The sequence below is a fragment of the Salmo salar genome, chromosome ssa23 (assembly GCF_905237065.1).
Source record: "Salmo salar chromosome ssa23, Ssal_v3.1, whole genome shotgun sequence".
In the NCBI taxonomy this organism is placed as follows: domain Eukaryota; kingdom Metazoa; phylum Chordata; class Actinopteri; order Salmoniformes; family Salmonidae; genus Salmo; species Salmo salar.
Window position 1 is genome coordinate 29761002 of NC_059464.1, and position 19843 is coordinate 29780844.

Consider the following 19843-nt stretch of genomic DNA (forward strand, 5'->3'; position numbering starts at 1 on the left):
GGAAAGTTTTCAAACCCCTTGACTTTTTCCACATTTTGTTAATGTTACAGCCTTATTCTAAAATTGATTCATTTGTTAATAATACCCCATAATGACAAAGCAAAAACAGTTTTTTAGACATTTTTGCACCTAAAAATAAAATATCACATTACGTAAGTATTCAGACCCTTTACTCAATACTTTGTTGAAGAACCTTTGGCAGCGATTACAGCCACTAGTCTTCTTGGGTACCACCTGCAATTGGGGAGTTTCTCCCATTCTTCTCTGCAGATCCTCTCCAGCTCTGTCAGGTTGGATGGGGAGCGTCACTGCACAGCTATTTTCAGGTCTCTCCAAAGATTTTAGATCGGGTTCAAGTCCGGGCTCTGGCTGGGCCACTCAAGGACATTCAGAGACTTGTCCCGAAGCCACTCCTGCATTGTCTTGGCTGTGTGCTTAGTGTCGTTGTCCTGTTGGAAGGTGAACCTTCACCCCAGTCTGAGGTCCTGAGCAGGTTTTCATCAAGGATCTCTCTGTACTTTGCGCCGTTCATCTTTCCCTCGATCCTGACTAGTCTTCCAGTCCCTGCTGCTGAAAAACATCCCCACAACATGATGCTGCCACCACCATTCTTCACCGTAGGGCTGGTGCCAGGTTTCCTCTAGACGTGATGCTTGGCATTCAGGCCAAAGAGTTCAATCTTGGTTTCATCAGACCACAGAATCTTGTTTCTCATGGTCTGAGAGTCCTTTAGGTGCCTTTTGGCAAAATCCAACCGGGCTGTCATGTGCCTTTTACTGAGGAGTGGCTTCCTTCTGGCCACTCTACCATAAAGGCCTGATTGGTGGAGTTCTGCAGAGATGGTTGTCCATCTGGAAGGTTCTCCCATCTCCACAGAGGAACTCTGGTGCTCTGTCAGAGTGACCATCGGGTTCCTGGTCACCTCCCTGACCAAGGCCCAGGATTGCTCCGTTTGGCCGGGCGGCCAGCTCCAGGAAGAGTCTTGGTGGTTCCAAACATCTTCCATTTAAGAATGATGGAGGCCACTGTGTTCTTGGGGATCTTCAATGCAGCCTGAAATGTTTTGTTGCCCTTCCCCAGATCTGTGCCCCAACACAATCCTTTCTTGAAGCTCTTGGAGCTCTACTGCTGGTGAGTCTCTGATCCACCTCTACGCAGACAACACCATTCTGTATACTTCTGGCCCTTCTTTGGACACTGTGTTAACAAACCTGCAGATGAGCTTCAATGCCATACAACATTCCTTCCATGGCCTCCAACTGCTCTTAAATGCAAGTCAAACTAAATGCATGCTCTTCAACCGATCGCTGCCCGCACCCGCCCGCCCATCCAGCATCACTACTCTGGACGGATCTGACCTAGAATATGTGGACAACTACAAATACCTAGGTATCTGGTTAGACTGTAAACTCTCCTTCCAGACTCACATTAAGCATCTCCAATCCAAAATTAAATCTAGAATCGGCTTCCTATTCCACAACAAAGCATCCGTCACTCATGCTGCCAAACATACCCTCGTAAAACTGACTATCCTACCGATCCTTGACTTCGGCGATGTCATTTACAAAATAGCCTCCAACACTCTACTCAGCAAATTCGATGTAGTCTATCACAGTGCCATCCGTTTCTTCACCAAGACCCCATATACTACCCACCACTGCGACCTGTATGCTCTCGTTGGCTGGCCTCGCTTCATATTCGTCGCCAAACCCACTGGCTCCAGGTCATCTATAAGTCTTTGCTAGGTAAAGCCCCGCCTTATCTCAGCTCACTGGTCACCATAGCAGCACCCACCCGTAGCAGGTATATTTCACTGGTCATCCCCAAAGCCAACTCCCCTTTGGCCACCTTTCCTTCCAGTTCTCTGCTGCCAATGACTGGAAAGAATTGCAAAAATCACTGAAGCTGGAGTCTTATATCTCTCTCACTAACTTTAAGCATCAGCTGTCAGAGCAGCTTATCTGTACACAGCCCATCTGTAAATAGCCCACCCAACTACCTCATCCCCATATTGTTATTTATTGTTTTGCTCCTTTGCACCCCAGTATCTCTACTTGCACATTCATCTTCTGCACTATCCATCACTCCATTGTTTAATTGCTAAATTTTAATTATTTCGCCACTATGGCCTATTTCTTGCCTTACTTCCTAATCTTACTTTGCACACACTGTATTTAGATTTTTCTATTGTGTTATTGACTATACATTTGTTTATCCAATGTGTAACTCTGTGTTGTTTGTGTCGCACTGCTTTGCTTTATCTTGGCCAGGTAGCAGTTGTAAATGAGAACTTGTTCTCAACTGGCCTACCTGGTTAAATAAAGGTGAAATAAATAAATACAATTAAAAAAATTCCTTCGACCTCATGACTTGGTTTTTGCTCTGACATGCATTGTCAACTGTGGGATCTTATATAGATAGGTGTGTGCCTTTCCAAATCATGTCCAGTCAATAGAATTTACCACGTTTCAAGTTGTAGAAACATCTCAAGGATGATCAAGGGAAACAGGATGCACCTGAGCTCAATTTCAAGTCTCATAGCAAAAGGTCTAAATACTTATGTAAATAAGGTATTTCTGTTTTATATTTTTAATAAATTTGCAAAAATTTCTAAAAACCTTGTTTTCGCTTTGTCATTATGTGGTATTGTGTGTAGATTGATAAGGGAAAATGTGGAAAATGTAAAGGGGTCTGAATGCTTTCTGAATGCACCGTATGTTGGAGGCCACATTTCAAAACAGGGCCAATGCATTGTCTACCGTACCTTACAAAAAAAGGTTTGAAGAAGGCCATGCTCAAAATCAACTACGGAGGGTGGTCTGGATTAAAGGAGACGTTCACTATATTTAAACCAAATCTCTATTTTCGATGTTAATGGCATTATTATAGAAGTGCCTAGATCTTTGTGATCTTAATTGTTTTTGAGAAACTTACCCTACCAGTGATATACTTCCTCATGCTTCTTCAGAAGTTATAGGGGCACAGAAAAACATGAACAAAGGCTCCAAAAACACCCAAATACTTCCTTTTAGAAACGACAACGCAACCAGTATAGTGATGCAGGTCTTTAGATGTTGTACACATGAAATTGTGTCACTCTGACTTTATCCGTAATGCTATGATCCATTCTGTGCAAATCAAACGGTTTCCCCTACCAGCTGTGCAGTGAAATGGAATATAACATTGCAGATAAATTTACATTGCGGATACATTTACAATTCAGATATTTTTCATATTTTTTCTGACATTGCAGATCAAATATGCATTGCAGATAAATGTACATTGAAAATAGAGATTTGGTTAAAATAAAGTGAACTTCTACTTTAACTATTCAGGTAACTACATTGTTATCTTATTATAACTAATAACCCACGGGTACAACTAGGTCATATAGAACCTACTACAGCAACATCTCCACACCAGACCTGACAGTGCAACCCCATTCTGGGTTACATGTATGCCAGCATTAGTCATGTAAATGCCATAGGCCTATTTTGGGTAAAGTCATAATTGATGAGTACTCCGATTAAAACATCTCCTTTTATCTAGCTAATCGGAGTTTTTGGTGTTTAATCTGTGAATGTTCTATAGCAAACTGCACCAGTGAAAACGAAGAAGTGAGTTCGAAAAATCTGAAAGTAGGAAATCCTACACATTATAGAAACGTTTTTCACAAAATGAATTTGGCTTCTCAAAAATAACATTGTCGTTGATAAAACGTTTATTTTGATTAGAATCCCCATAAGAACCAGATGTTGCAGCCTCTCTCCCGTCTCTTAAACCAGGTTATTATGGAAGTCGCTTTTCTTGCAAGCATGATGTATAGCTGAACTTTTTCATCGAAATATCATATTGTAAACGTCCATTGCAACAAAATGTATGTCTTTATATGTTGTTGCATAAGTTTGGTTGTAGTTGTGTTATAAACATCACATTGGGCCCCCTCTGTTTTCTGTAGCCAAAAATCTTTGGTGTAGCTCCTCCGTGCGTACGGACGCTACCATTACCATTTTCACTTCCTGGTCTAGTACGCAGCAGTGAGAGCGAGCGAACGAGCAGGCATCCACCGCGTTACTGTGGCAGTGGGACCCTGGGAGCAGGAGAGGTCCACTCATCTACGATCCTCGGCTCAATACAGACATAACTTTTCAAGGCAACTGACACGTCTTAAAGGAGAACAGGAGAAAGACATCGGAAACCCTGAGAGGCAACCATAGTGAACCTGGACAGGGATAAGAAAAAGGTACTGGACTCTCATTTTAAAACTTATTTTAAACGCATCTTTTGTAAACCTAGTGTGAACTTCTCTGTAGGCTGTACTATGAGAGCACAGTCCATTCCGCAAAAATGCTTGACGACTTCTTTAGAAGTCTTCCATATCGATTTTACAGCTATTTACAGTAATTTTTCACAACTCGAAAAGGACCATGGAATTATCAGGTAGAGTCAGACCACTATATTTTGGGATGGGGTTGATTTCTGAGTAAAGTAGAATATTTTGAATTGTATATTAACACCATTGTCGGTGGTATTTCTTTGTTTAATTTCGTTGAGGTTAATGAAGAAACTGTCATGGATCCAAAACACTTTCCCCATATAGTTGAGTGAAATGGATACTGTTATTTGAAAAGCTGAACCCATAGGTTGTGGGCGATGAGAGACGGTGCTTGTCTGATGCCTGGGAGCAGCAGCATGTAGTGTCAAATGGCACATGCCCATAGTCTTATGAGGATTTCTGACTGGTGAAGGAGCAAGCAATGCTCCTGCAAGAGTTGGAGAAAGAATAGGCAGAAGTGGATTCTTCAAGACATCAGTGAACTACTGCACTGTTTAAATGTGTTTGATGAATATTTGTGTGTTTGGGTGATATCTGTCTGTCACTCTCTCTGTCTCTCTCTCGTACACACACACACACACACACACACACACACACACACACACACACACACACACACACACACACACACACACACACACACACACACACCTCAAACGAATATTTTACCAAAAAAACACAAATCAAGTACCTTGAAGGAGTTGCATAGTGATTCCTTGAACATTGAACACAGAGTTGTATATCTGGTACAAGCAGTCCATACAGATACCCCCCCATAGTGCTCCTCTTCCTCAGCCAATGATCAGATTTATGACACTGACCCAGAGGTGAACTAGTGCTGACATTACGCTTGCGGCCTCTTTTGTAACAAAATCCAATGTTGGTGTTGCTTGGTTAAATAAATAAAAATGTATGGAAAGGATTTGTGTCACAAAATGTATTGATGTTTTGGTCATATTGTGAATGCCTTTCACATCCAGTAGCTTCACCATGGTAGGGCTGCCCAGTGTTTGATCTGCATGTGAGGTACCTAGGTCTCTCTCAACTGGCTGAGGAGAATGGACAAATCTGTAGTCTGTCTTTGTCTGTGAGCATGTAGCATGAGAAATATGAAACTCAAGAACTCAAGGCTTAAACTGCCTCTCTTCTGTACGGTCTAGAGTTGCTGACTGACTCAGCCCACCTGAAGCCAGCTCTCAGAAAATATTGTCTTAGACCATGGCTCATTTTCAGAGTGCGCATCCTTGGCTGTCTGACAAGCCTAATTGTTTATGTTCACCCTTTTCATCTCCAGATAGTTTTTTTTGGGGGGGGGTTGAAGGAGGAATGCCACTAGTGTTTAGACTGAGATCCCTTGCTTTATTCTCCCTATTATTTGTATCACCTCATCTGTTGTTTGTTGTGGAAGGCTTAACATGGAGGAGTCATGTGAATTGAGCTTGCTTTTCGAAGCCACTTCTGAGGGAATGACTGCTGTCAGGGGGATACAAGTATCTAGGCTATGTGTTGCATGAGTTCCCAGCTTTCACTTAGTGTTGATGTGTTTACAGTATAGTGAAGAGGCCACACTCTCCCCTACTTGAATATAACTCAGAAATGACATAATATGAGGGAGTGAAGAGTCAGTCTGATATCAGAAAGGAGAGAGAGGGGGAGTGGACAATCATAGTGGTTTCTTCAGAGGAGCACAGTGAGGGTGGTGTTAGGAGCTGAGCAGGGGACACTTAGCATCTGCATTTCTTAGAGAGACAGAGCCTTTACATTGAGCGAGTCATATGTGTTTGTTTAGTATTTTCAATTCTGTCTGGACGCTTCCTGGCAGCATCACTATAGATAGTCTGCAAAAACATACTTTTCACTGCCTTTTCCAATGCAGTAGATATGTTGAAAAGCTTAACACATCAATATTATCTTTCTGAAAGGAAAACTGTTGCAAAACAGACCCCCAAAGACAAATGACAAAATCACTTTCAAGAGATTGTGAAAATCCCCATTCAACCAAATGTTTGTTATGTTTCCTAACTGAGCAAGGATTTAGTTAGAGTAGGGAGAACTTGAAGACAGTCAGTAAAGCTTTTAAGTAGCCTTGTTTAAAAACACAAAGGCAATCATAGGGGGTCCGATTAAGTAAACAAGATAAGAAATAGTTTAATGAACACATTTGGTATATTTCTGCAAGTGTAATAACCCCACAATAAAATTAGACTCCAACAAGATGTAATGGAAATAAAAGAGAGTTTGGCCTAGCAGGAAATTACTGAAAGAAGCCTGGAGGGAGGGGGTCGGAAGGGGGTGAAGAGAGGGAGTGAGGGAGGGCTGTGGAGATGGAGAGAGGAGAGGGGTTTACAGTTGCTCCACATTTAAGTTGGAACACAAAGCCCCCTTAGTGTTTTAGGACTGTATTATACCATGAACTGCTGCACTGTTACACTGGGACCCAGGGAACCAGAGGCACATTAAGCCTACATCTATCGCACTTACCTCTCTGTGTCGGGGGCGGGGACTGCCCCCTCTCTCTCTCACACACACACACACTTTTTTTTACTATCCTTGTGGGGACCAAACAATTCATTCTCATTCAAAATCATATTTTCCCTAACCCTAAACCTAAACCTAACCCTTAACCTAACCCCTAACTCCTAACCCTAACACCTAACCCTAAAATGGCTTTTTTCCATGTGGGGACCGGCAAAATGTCCCCACTTTCCTTGTTTTACTATCCTTGTGAGGGCTTCCAAACACACATACACATACACACACACACACACAAATACAAATACACACCTACACATCCAAATACAAACACACACCTACACGTATTCATAATGGCCCTCCCAGCTGGACTGAACAGCACACTCTCTCCCATCTCTCTTTCAGCCCCTTGAGCTTTGAACTCCCTGTTAGTAATTTTTTTGTCAGGAGGCAAGCAACTTGTTCCCTCACGCTCGTCGCCAAATCATTTCCCATCTGCTTCCGATTACCTTTGCCTACAGTTGGTTTGCCGCCAGCCATCCTATCTGAGCCAGTGTCTCTGCTCTCTGTTCTTTACTCAGACACACTGAGAGAGCGATAGAGGGGGAATGGAGGGAGAGAGGTGGGCAGTGTGGCAGGGAACGGTATCAAAGATTGGGTTTGGACCTCTCAATGACATTGCCAAGAGGGTTAGGAACAAAAGTCACAATGTTACTGTAAATAGGACTCCTCTTCATCCAGGCTTTTAACCCCTCTGTACACTTCAAAGTGCGATGGGGAAAAGGACATCTTCAGTGTTTTAATGTAATAATAACCAATGTTGCTTTTTCAAAGGCCATTTTTGATCTCCCAATAAAAGCCTGATCTGTGGCTAATGGCCTATTCTCGCTGTGTGTCTGTCTCTATCCTGTAATGGGGCCAGGCCACATTAGGCCCAGAGTGAGTGTGGAAGAAACCCGCTGCTTCTCTCAAATTGTGTCATTTTCCTCCACAGCGATTGACATAGCACCCACTTCCAACCCTGCTCAGCCTAAGCACAGCGTTTTAAAAGATCAATGTCTTCCTTTCTGCTTTAACTCCTTTCAGACCACTAAAATAGACACAGGGGCCCCCAGGTCGAGACTTGCAAACCCTAGTCGTCAGATTGTCAGCCACAGTTTTCCTGTGACAGGAGGAATGATTGATTAGCTGAAGACGCAGTGGGAGATGGCTGTTTATGAGGCACTGACTACAGACTAGATATATTTGTGTTGTCAGAGGGGGACCATTTGGGTCAGGTGGATCTCATGCTCTCTCTCTCTCCCTCCCAACTCTCCCCTCACACTAACCTGTTTCTCTTCCACAGGGAGTCCACAGTACATTATAGAGTCCGCTGTTGCTGCTGCTGCTGCTGTGCTCAGAGACAGTCTCTCTATCAGAATCTTCTCCTGACCGTGGTTCAACCAGAGAGACGGAAGCAGAGAGGCTGTGTGTCCAGAGCTCTCCAGTCCAGTCTCTAGAGGTCTATCCTGCTGCCATGGCCCTTGAGTGCACTGCGTCCCATTGGTGAGCGAGGGGCATCAGAGGGCAGAAGACATGTTGGGACAGAGGCCTGGGGACCGCACTGAAGCTTGCTGTAGTAACCATGGAAATGCTATGGAGGACCTTGGCCTGCATTGTTGTCATCATCGTCATGGTTGCCACCGAGGTCGCAGAAAGTCAGACTGCTGAAAAGTTCACCCAGTCACAAGGTGAGCAGAGATCGGGTCGACTACTTTATTCTCTTCTGTTTGACATAAATGGACATGTTTAAATGTGTAAATGTTTATTCTGAATATACAGTATGATTGCAGTATGCTATTATTACTATCATATTGTATTATTCCCTATCCTGAACTGTGAAAGTGCTTCAACATTTCCAGCCCTGGTGCCTCACTCAAACAGGTAAAGGACCAATTCAATGAGCTGTTCCATACAGTGGGGAGGGCGTCTTCTAACCTGACCCACACACCAGGGCAGTGGCCCTGCTAAACTTGAACCCTGCTCTCACAAATCAACTCCAGAGACAGAGAGCCATGTGCCAACCCCCTAACCCCAACCCCACCACTCCTCAGCCAGGCCAATCCCATTTAGGCTTGGACGTAAATACCCAGTGTGTCCATGGCTTGTCATGCAGAACAAGGCACTGATTGTGTATTTCCTATGCTTAACCTCTGCACCCTGTACGTCATGTTTCCAATTGTCTGCCACACTGCTTCCTTAAAAACCACCACAGGCCCATTCATTTAGGTTCTCTGTTTAAACTAAGCTCTAGAAGGACACTTTTTTGTGTAATTTTTGTTGTTGTTGTATTTTACCCCCTTTTTCTCCTCAATTTTGTGATATCCAATTGCAATCCAATTACGATCTTGTTTCATCACTGCAACTCCCCAAAGGGTTCAGGAGAGGCGAAGGTCGAATCATGTGTCCTCCGAAACATGACCCGCCAAACCACGCTTCTTAACACCCGCCAGCTTAACCCGGAAGCCAGCTGCACCAATGTGTCAGAGGAAACACCGTTCAACTGACGAGCTCAGTCAGTCTGCAGGCACCTGGCCCGCCACAAGGAGTCGCTAGAGTGCGATGAGCCAAGTAAAGCCCCCCCCCCTGACCCGGACGACGCTGGGCCAATTGTGTGCCGCCCTATGGGACACCCGGTCACAGACGGTTGTGACACAGCCTGGGATCAAACCTGGGTCTGTAGTGATGCCTCAAGCACTGCGATGCAGTGCCTTAGACCACTGCGCCACTCGGGAGGCCAGTTGGACACTTTTCTAACCCAAAAATGAAACCAGCTCTATTGATGATTGACGGTAATCTTTTTTTTATTAGCTATTTATCACAAGTATTCACTGGAAAATGCAACAAGTTGGTCATAGCTTAATTTGTTAATGGTTTGAAATTCAATTGCAGTACGTCTGGCCTTATACATTACAGCGCCACTGTTAGATTCCTCCACGCTAGTCATGTCTCCCACAATGGATATTGACTCCTGGCCAAGTGTAAGTTGTTATCTCACAGAATGGTAACCCCTTTAAGTCATTCTAGATTAAAATCTTCAACAAAAACAGAATTAGAAAATGGGAAATTTGCTGAGGGCATGAAATCTGCCTATATTTGCTGCTGCAGTTCTAGACAAGCTGCAGAGTATATTTGGCCAGTGTCTTTATGTTTATTTAAAAGACAGAGAGGACAAATATGCAGACATGGCGTAGTTGGAGAATTGTTTTATTTTAGAAAAAATATTCTCTCCCTTTTCCCTTGAAATAAGTGAATAATGAGGTAAGCCATCGTGGTAGTGGCATTAAGTCATTTAGTTCAGGGTTATTAAACCATTTCATGAAATGCATACAGTACCAGTAAAAAGTTTGGACACAAGGGTTTTGCTTTATTTTTACTATTTTCTACATTGTAGAATAATAGTGAAGACATCAAAACTATGAAATAAAATATATGGAATCATGTAGTAACCACAAAAGTGTTAAACACATCAAAATATATTTTAGATTTTAGATTCATCTAAGTAGCCACCCTTTCCCTTGATGACAGCTTTGCACACTCTTGGCATTCTCTCAACCAGCTTCACCTGGAATGCTTTTCCAACAGTCTTGAAGAAGTTCCCACATATGCTTAGCACTTGTTGGCTGCTTTTCCTTCACTCTGCGGTCCAACTAATCCCAAACCATCTCAATTGGGTTGAGGTCGGGGGATTGTGGAGGCCAGGTCATCTGATGCAGCACTCCATCACTCTCCTTCTTGGTAGAATAGCCCTTACACAGACTGGAGGTGTGGAGGGTCATTGTCCTGTTGAAAAACAAATGATAGTCTCACTAGCGCAAACCAGATGGGATGGCGTATAGCCGCAGAATGCTGTGGTAGCGATTCTGGTTAAGTGTGCCTTGAATTCTAAATAAATCACAGATAGTGTCACCAGCAAAGCACCCCCACACCATCACACCTCTGCCTCCATGCTTCACGGTGGGAACCACACATGTGGAGATCATCCGTTCACCTACTCTGCGTCTCACTAAGACACAGCGGTTGGAACCAAAAATCTCAAATTTGGACTCATCAGACCAAACAAAGGACAGATTTCCACCGGTCTAAGTCCATTGCATGTGTTTCTTGGCCCAAGCAAGTCTCTTCTTCTATTGGTGTCCTTTAGTAGTGGTTTATTTGCAGCAATTCGACCATGAAGGTCTGATTCACGCAGTGTCCTCTGAACAGTTGATGTTGAGATGTGTCTGTTACTTGAACTCTGTGAGGCATTTAATTGGTCTGCAATCTGAGGTGCTGTTAACTCTAATGAACTTGTCCTCTGTAGCAGAGGTAACACTGGGTTTTCCTTTCCTGTGGCGGTCCTCATGAGAGCCAGTTTCATCATAGCGCTTGATGGTTTTTGCGACTGCGCTTGAAGAAACTTTAAAAGATCTTCAAATTTTCCGTATTGACTGACTTTCATGTCTTAATAAAGTAATGATGGGCTGTCATTTCTCTTTGCTTATTTGAGCTGTTCTTGCCATAATATGGACTTGGACTTTTACCAAATAGGGCTATCTTCTGTATACCACCCCTACCTTGTCACCATACAACTAATTGGCTCAAACGCATTAAAAAGGATAGAAATTCCACAAATTAACTTTTAACAAGGCACACCTGTTAATTGAAATGCATTCCAGGCGACTACCTCATGAAGCTGGTTGAGATAATGCCAAGAATGTGCTACTTTGAAGAATCTCAAATCTAAAATATATTTGATTTGTTTAACACTTTTTTAGTTACTACATGATTCCATATGTGTTACTTCATAGTTTTGATGTCTTCACTATTATTCTACAATGTAGAAAATGTTAAAAATAAAGAAAAACCCTTGAATGAGTAGGTGTGTCCAAACCTTTGACTGGTACTGTATGTACAGTGCATTCGGAAAGTATTCAGACCCCTTGACTTTTTCCACATTTTGTTATGCTACAGCCTTTTTTTAAACAGATTAAATTGTTCCCCCCCTCATCAATTTACACACAATAACCCATAATGACAAAGCAAAAACAGTTTTTTAGACATTTTTGCACATAAAAATAAAAAATAAAATATCACATTACATAAATATTCAGACCCTTTACTCAATACTTTGTTGAAGCACCTTTGGCAGCGATTACAGCCACGAGTCTTCTTGGGTACACCTGTATTTGGGGAGTTTCTTCTCTGCAGATCCTCTCAAGCTCTGTCAGGTTGGATGAGGAGCATCGCTGCACAGCTGTTTTCAGGTCTCTCCAGAGATGTTCGATCGGGTTCAAGTTCGGACACTGGCTGGGCCACTCAAGCACATTCAGAGACTTGTCCCGAAGACACTCCTGCATTTTCTTTGCTGTGTGCTTAGGGTCGTTGTCCTGTTGGAAGTTGACCCTTCACCCCAGTCTGACCGCCCTTGAGTAGGTTTTCATCAAGGATCTCTCTGTACTTTGCTCTGTTCATCTTTCCCTCGATCCTGGCTAGTCTCCCTGCCGCTGAAAAACTTCCCCACAGGATGATGCTACCACCATGCTTCACCATAAGGATGATGCCAGGTGACGCTTGGCATTCAGGCCAAAGAGTTCAATATTGGTTTCATCAGACCACAGAATCTTGTTTCTCATGGTCTGAGAGTCCTTTAGGTGCCTTTTGGCAAACTCCAAGTGGGCTGTCATGTGCCTTTTACTGAGGAGTGGCTTCCGTCTGGCCACTCTACCATAAAGGCCTGATTGGTGGAGTGCTGCAGAGATGGTTGTCCTTCTGGAAGGTTCTCCCATCTCCACAGAGGAACTCTGGAGCTCTGTCAGAGAGACCATCGGGTTATTGGTCACCTCCCTGACCAAGGCCATTCTCCCCCGATTGCTCAGATTGGCTGGGCGTGCCAGCTCTAGGAAGAGTCTTGATGATGGAGGCCACTGTGTTCTTGGGGACATTCAATGCTGCAGACATTTTTTGGTACCCTTCCCCAGATCTGTGCCTTGACATAATCCTGTGTCGGAGACCTACGGACAATTACTTCGACCTCATGGCTTGGTTTTTGCTCTAACATGCACTGTCAACTGTGGGACCTAATATAGACAGGTGTGTGCCTTTCCAAATCATGTCCAATCAATTGAATTTACCACAGGTAGACTCCAATCAAGTTGTAGAAACTTCTCATGGATGATCAATGGAAACAGGATGCACCTGAGCTGAATTTTGTGTCTCATAGCAAAAGGTCTGAATACTTATATAAATAAGGTATTTTTGTTTCTTATTTTTAATACATTTGCTAAAATGTCTAAAAACCTGTTTTCACTTTGTCATTATGGGGTATTGTGTGTAGATTAGAGGTTGACCGATTAGGATTTTTCAACGCCGATACCGATACCAATTATTGGAGGACCAAAAAAAGCTGATACCGATTAATCTGGCAATTTTTATATATATATTTGTAATAATGACAATTACAACAATACTGAATGAACAATGAACACTTTTATTTTAACTTAATATAATACATAAATAAAATCTATTTAGCCTCAAATAAATTATGAAACATGTTCAGTTTGGTTTAAATAATGCAAAAACACAGTGTTGGAGAAGAAAGTAAAAGTGCAATATGTGCCATGTAAAAAAGCTAACGTTTAAGTTCCTTGCTCAGAACATGAGAACATGGTTGTTCAATATTCCCAGTTCTTCAATATTCCCAGTTAAGAAGATTTAGGTTGTAGTTATTATAGGAATTATGACGTGTCGACTATTTCTCTCTATACCATTTGTTTTTCATATACCTTTGACTATTGGATGTTCTTATAGGCACTTTAGTATTGCCAGCCTAATCTCATGAGTTGATAGGCTTGAAGTCATAAACAGCGCTGTGCTTCTAGAATTGCTAAGAGCTGCCGGCAAAACGCAGTAAAGTGCTGTTTGAATGAACGCTTACGAGCCTGCTGCTGCCTACCACCGCTCAGTCAGACTGCACTCTCAAATATCAAATCATAGACTTAATTATAATATAATAAACACAGAAATACGAGCCTTTGGTCATTAATAAGGTCAAATCTGGAAACTATCATTTAGAAAACAAAACGTTTATTCTTTCAGTGAAATACGGAACCGTTCCGTATTTTATCGAACGGGTGGCAACCCTAAGTCTAAATATTGCTGTTACATTGCACAACCTTCAATGTTATGTCATAATTATGTACAATTCTGGCAAATTAATTACGGTCTTCACACAGTTCGCAATGAACCAGGCGGGCCCAAACTGTTGTTTATACCCTGACTCTGCTTGTACTGAACGCAAGAGAAGTGACACAATTCCCTTAGTTAATATTGCCTGCTAACATGAATTTCTTTTAACTAAATATTCACGTTTAAAAAAATATACTTCTGTGTATTCATTTTAAGGTATTGATGTTTTTGGTTAGGGACATTTGTGAAACGAGTGTGCTTTTTTAGCGAATTTTTTTGCGAATGTGCTTTTCTTTGCCTGTAGCTCAGGCCCTGAAGCAAGAATATGCATATTCTTGGTACCATTTATCTTTATCAAATGTATTTGTCACATACACATGGTTAGCAGGTGTTAATGCAAGTGTAGCGAAATGCTTGTGCTTCTAGTTCAGACCATGCAGTAATATCTAACAAGTAATCTACCAATTCCACAACAACTACCTTGTACACACAAGTGTAAAGAAAGGAATACGAATATGTACATAAAAATATATAAATGAGTGATGGCCGAACGGCATAGGCAAGATGTAATAGATGGTATGGAGTACAGTATATACATATGATATGAGTATTGTAGGGTATGAAAACATATAAAGCGGCATTGTTTAAGGTGGCTAGTGATACATTACATCAGGATGGCAAGATGCAGTAGATGGTATCGAGTACAGTATATACATATGAGATGAGTAATGTATGTTATGAAAACATTATATAAAGTGGCATTGTTTAGAGTGGCTAGTGATACATCTAATTACATCAAGATGGCAAGATGCAGTAGATGGTATGGCGTACAGTATATACATATGAGATGAATAATGTAGGTTATGTAAACATTATCTAATATAAATAATATAAAGTGGCAAGTGATAAATTGATTACATCAATTTTCCCATTATTAAAGTGTCTTGAGTTGAGTCAGTATGTTGGCAGCAGCCACTCAATGTTAGTGATGGCTGTTTAACAGTCTGATGGCCTTGAGATAGAAGCTGTTTTTCAGTCTCTTGGTTCCAGCTTTGATGCACCTGTACTGACCTCGCCTTCTGGATGTTAGCGGGGTGAACAGGCAGTGGCTCGGGTGGTTGCTGTCCTTGATGATCTTTTTGGCCTTCCTGTGACATCGGGTAGTGTGGGTGTCCTGGAGAGCAGGTAGTTTGCACCCGATGATGCGTTGTGCAAACCTCACTACCCTCTGGAGAGCCTTCCGGTTATGGGCGGAGCAGCTGCCGTACCAGGCGGTGATACAGTCCGACAGGATGCTCTCGATTGTGCATCTGTAAAAGTTTGTGAGTGTTTTTGGTGACAAGCCAAATTTCTTCAGCCTCCTGAGGTTGAAGAGGCGCTGCTGCCCCTTCTTCACCACGCTGTCTGTGTGGGTGGACCATTTCAGTTTGTCTGTGATGTGTACGCCGTGGAACTTAAAACTCTCCACCCTCTCCACTACTGTCCCGTCAATGTAGATAGGGGGCTGCTCCCTCTGCTGTTTCCTGAAGTCCATAATCATCTCTTTTGTTTTGTTGACATTGAGTGCAAGGTTATTTTCCTGATACCACACTCTGAGTGCCCTCACCTCCTCCCTGTAGGCCGTCTCGTCATTGTTGGTAATCAAGCCTACCACTGTAGTGTCGTCTGCAAACTTGATGATTGAGTTGAATGCGTGCATGGCCACGCAGTCGTGGGTGAACAGGGAGTACAGAAGAGGGCTGAGAACGCACCCTTGTGGGGACCCAGTGTTGAGGATCAGCGGGGTGGAGATGTTGTTACCTACCCTCACCACCTGGGGGCGGCCCGTCAGGAAGTCCAGGACCCAGTTGCACAGGGCGGGGTCGAGACCCAGGGTCTCGAGCTTAATGACGAGTTTGGAGGGTACTATGGTGTTAAATGCTGAGCTGTAATAGATGAACCACATTCTTACATAGGTATTCCTCTTGTCCAGATGGGTTAGGGCAGTGTGCAGTGTGATGGCGATTGCGTCATCTGTGGACCTATTAGGTCGGTAAGCAAATTGGAGTGGGTCTAGGGTGTCAGGTAGGGTGGAGGTGATATGGTCCTTGACTAGTCTCTCAAAGCACTTCATGATGACGGAAGTGAGTGCTACAGGGCGGTAGTCATTTAGCTCAGTTACCTTAACTTTCTTGGGAACAGGAACAGTGGTGGCCCTCTTGAAGCATGTGGGGACAGCAGACTGGGATAAGGACTGATTGAATATGTCTGTAAACACACCAGCCAGCTGGTCTGCGCATGCTCTGAGGACGCGGCCGGGGATGCCGTCTGGGCCTGCAGCCTTGCGTGGGTTAACACGTTTAAATGTTTTACTCACATTGGCTGCAGTGAAGGAGAGCCCACAGGTTTTAGTAGCGGACCGTGTTAGTGGCACTGTATTGTCTTCAAAGCGAGCAAAAAAGTTTTTTAGTCTGTCTGGGAGCAAGGCATCGTGATCCGCGACGGGGCTGATTTTTCTTTTGTAGTCCATGATTGACTGTAGACCCTGCCACATACCTCTCGTGTCTGAGCCGTTGAATTGCGACTCCACTTTGTCTCTGTACTGACGCTTAGCTTGTTTGATTGCCTTGCGGAGGGAATAGCTACACTGTTTATATTCGGTCATGTTTCCGGTCGCTTTACCCTGATTAAAAGCAGTGGTTCGCGCGTTCAGTTTTGCGCAAATGCTGCCATCAATCCACGGTTTCTGGTTGGGGAATGTTTTAATAGACGCTGTTGGTTCGACATCACCAATGCACTTGTTAATGAACTCGCACACCGAGTCAGCTTATTCGTCAATGTTGTTGTTCGCAGCAATGCGGAACATATCCCAGTACACGTGATCGAAGCAATCTTGAAGCGTGGAATCCGATTGGTCGGACCAGTGTTGAACAGACCTGAGAGCGGGAGCTTCCTGTTTTAGCTTCTGTCTATAGGCTGGGAGCAACAAAATGGAGTCGTGGTCAGCTTTTCCAAAGGGAGGGCGGGGGAGGGCCTTATATGCGGTCGGCATTTGATAGTGAGGAATTCTAAGTCAGGTGAACAAAATGACTTGAGTTCCTGTATGTTGTTATGATCACACCACGTCTCGTTAATCATAAGGCATACACCCCCACCCATTAAAATGCAAATCGATTTATAAAATTTTTGATATGCGTTTTTCTGGATTTTTTTTTGTTATTCTGTCTTTCACTGTTCAAATAAACCTACCATTAAAATTATAGACTGATCCTTTCTTTGTCAGTGGGCAAACGTACAAAATCAGCAGGGGATCAAATACTTTTCCCCCTCACTGTATATGTACCGACATTTGTTGTTTCTCTAAACTCTGCGATCATGACACAAGGCGCTGCATGATTTAGAAGTGTCCCGTTGACGGGACGCCGATCCCTATCAAATCATCACCAATTTGGCGAAGTTGAAGTAGGCTGTGATTCGATGATAAATTAACAGGCGCCGCATTGATTATATGCAACTCAGGACAAGCTAGTTAACCAAGTAATATCATCAACCACGTGTAGTTAACTAGTGATTATGTGAAGATTGATTGTTTTTTTATAAGTTAAGTTTAATGCTAGCTAGCAACTTACCTTGGCTCCTTGCAGCCACAAGGTCCTTTTGACGCTGCACTCGTGTAACACGCAGTTTCCTCATGGATTTCAATGTAATCGGCCATAATCGGCGCCCAAAAAGGCCCATTACCGATTGTTATGAAAACTTTTTATCGGCTCTAATTAATCAGCCATGCTGATTAATCGGTCGACCTCTAGTGTAGATTGATGAGGAAAGCATGTAATTTAATCACTTTTAGAATAAGACTGTGATGTAACAAAATGTGGAAAAAGTCAAGGGATCTGAATACTTTCCTAATGCACTGTATATGTGTATAATTTTTCCCTCAGTCTGAGGAGCCGCACACAGTCTCATAACTCAGACAGTCAACTGTCCCAGGCCAAGCCATGACAGACAGACAGACAGGCCGAGAGACAGACAGACAGACTGGCTGACAGGCAGATAGACAGGCCAACAGACAGACAGGCCGACAGATACAGACAGGCAGACAGACAGACACAGACTGGCATAAATACTGACAGACAAGGAGACATGGAGGGAGACAGAGATGGTGACAGACAGACAGGGCAGACAGAGCTGAGAGCAGAGTTATGCGCATTGAGTAGAGGAACTGCTGACAGGGCCCTATGGTGACTGAGGCTAAGATTGACTCTTTCAGCCAGGCATGGATGACAGACTGGAGAGAGAGAGACCAGAGAGCCTCTCACCACTCTGCCCAATCTAGAGACAGCTGCAGCACATCTGGTGCAGAGAGAGAGAGCGAGAAAGAGAAAGGGAGGTAGTAGCCTCTCTGGGAACGTTACAGTAAAAAGGGCCACTGTTCTCGTTTCCTTTTCTATTTTTAAAGAGGCTAATTAAAGGTTCCTTTCTTCTAAAAGCTCAAATAAACCAAATCCTGGGTAGTGCGTATGGCAGTTTATTTGATAAAAGGTGAACACTCTTTTATGGGCTTCTCTGTTTTACTGGTTGTGTTTATTGGTAAGTAATGATAGTTTCTTCCTCCTGGTGATTAGATAATAGATCAAAATAATCTGAGGAATGGTTCGCCCTGTGGTGCCATAGAGCTGGGAGCAGCTTTCCATCAGTTTTATGCCCAATGTTGTCTGGTGATATCATGAACACTGTGTGATGACCTATAGATGTCTGGGTCTCTGAACCAGTAGGGGACCTGGGAGAGGATCAGACGCCATGCGACCCTTCAGACCAGACTAAGACCTACTGTACTCTTATACTGTACAGACTACTTTGATCCCCTCATTTCCATTGTACCAGCCATATTTCCCTTTAGAAGTACCCTGCACATGTGGGCACAGTTCATAGGGAGAGGATTGACAGCCGTATGGCAGCCTTATGAAAACAGTGGTGGAGCCAAGTCAGCCCACTAGCTGCCTCACACTCATTAATTAGACAGGCTTATCAGGTGGCTGTGTCTGGACAGATTACTGCTGCGCTGCAGTGAGAGAGCCACAGAACAAAGCAGGCACGCAGGCAAGCAGGGCACGCGGAGCAGCTGTACAGCTGTGGAACCACGAAGGGGTGGAGGGGGGGAGAGTGGGGGTACAGTAGACTTTTGAAACAATCTATTTTATCTGAATGCTGCCCAGACCACTCCAGCCCTCCATGAGGCTTTCCTGTGTAAATACCATGAAAATACTACTTTTTATGTGGGGCAATTTGTGTATGTTGTCTAAAATGGTGTAGGGGAGTTATTCAAAGCTCCTATAAATGGCCGTTGCAGAATGTGCTGAAGGATATGAAATGGGTCTAGGGGTTGGAGGGGTCTGGGGAGCTGTAATGGTGCTTGCTGTTTATTTATGCTGGCCTGGCCACGTATACAGAGAGGCCGGGCATAGACGCAAGGTATAGACACTAATCCCTGCCTGTTTACTCTCAGTGGGGAGGGCTGTTTCTCCACAAAACGAGGCAAAAGGCCTTGATGAAAACTGGGCTCATTACTGTTTACCTTTCCCCTGTTAGTGCAGTGTTTGGAGCGTCGTGTTTGGACAATAAATCTCCGGGCGCAAAGCCGGAGACAGGAAGTATACCATTTCAGGGTTGCCATGGAGACATCCTTTGGCCTTGGGAGGGATAGCGTAGACTGAGAAGTCCTCAAGAATCTCACCAATCACGACTGACTCTGGCCTGTCCTCGAGAGCTTTAAGCCTCGATGATAATGCACATACTGTATATTTTACCAAAGTTTCATTGAAATGTCAAATTTGACCTTTGTGCACTGTC

The 19843-nt window shown here is 43.5% G+C and overlaps 1 protein-coding gene across 1 annotated transcript in view; it reads left to right on the forward strand.

Annotated features, from left to right (window-relative positions):
• Nucleotides 1-4015: 4015 nt before the first annotated feature.
• The window catches only part of LOC106584371 (A disintegrin and metalloproteinase with thrombospondin motifs 10), a 63121-nt gene continuing 47293 nt past the window's right edge, over nucleotides 4016-19843 (forward strand). The window contains exons 1-2 of the mRNA XM_014169600.2: nucleotides 4016-4243; nucleotides 8154-8538. Of these exons, the coding sequence (XP_014025075.1) occupies nucleotides 8433-8538 (106 nt within the window). The 5' untranslated portion in view covers nucleotides 4016-4243; nucleotides 8154-8432. The remainder of the gene's footprint in view (nucleotides 4244-8153; nucleotides 8539-19843) is intronic.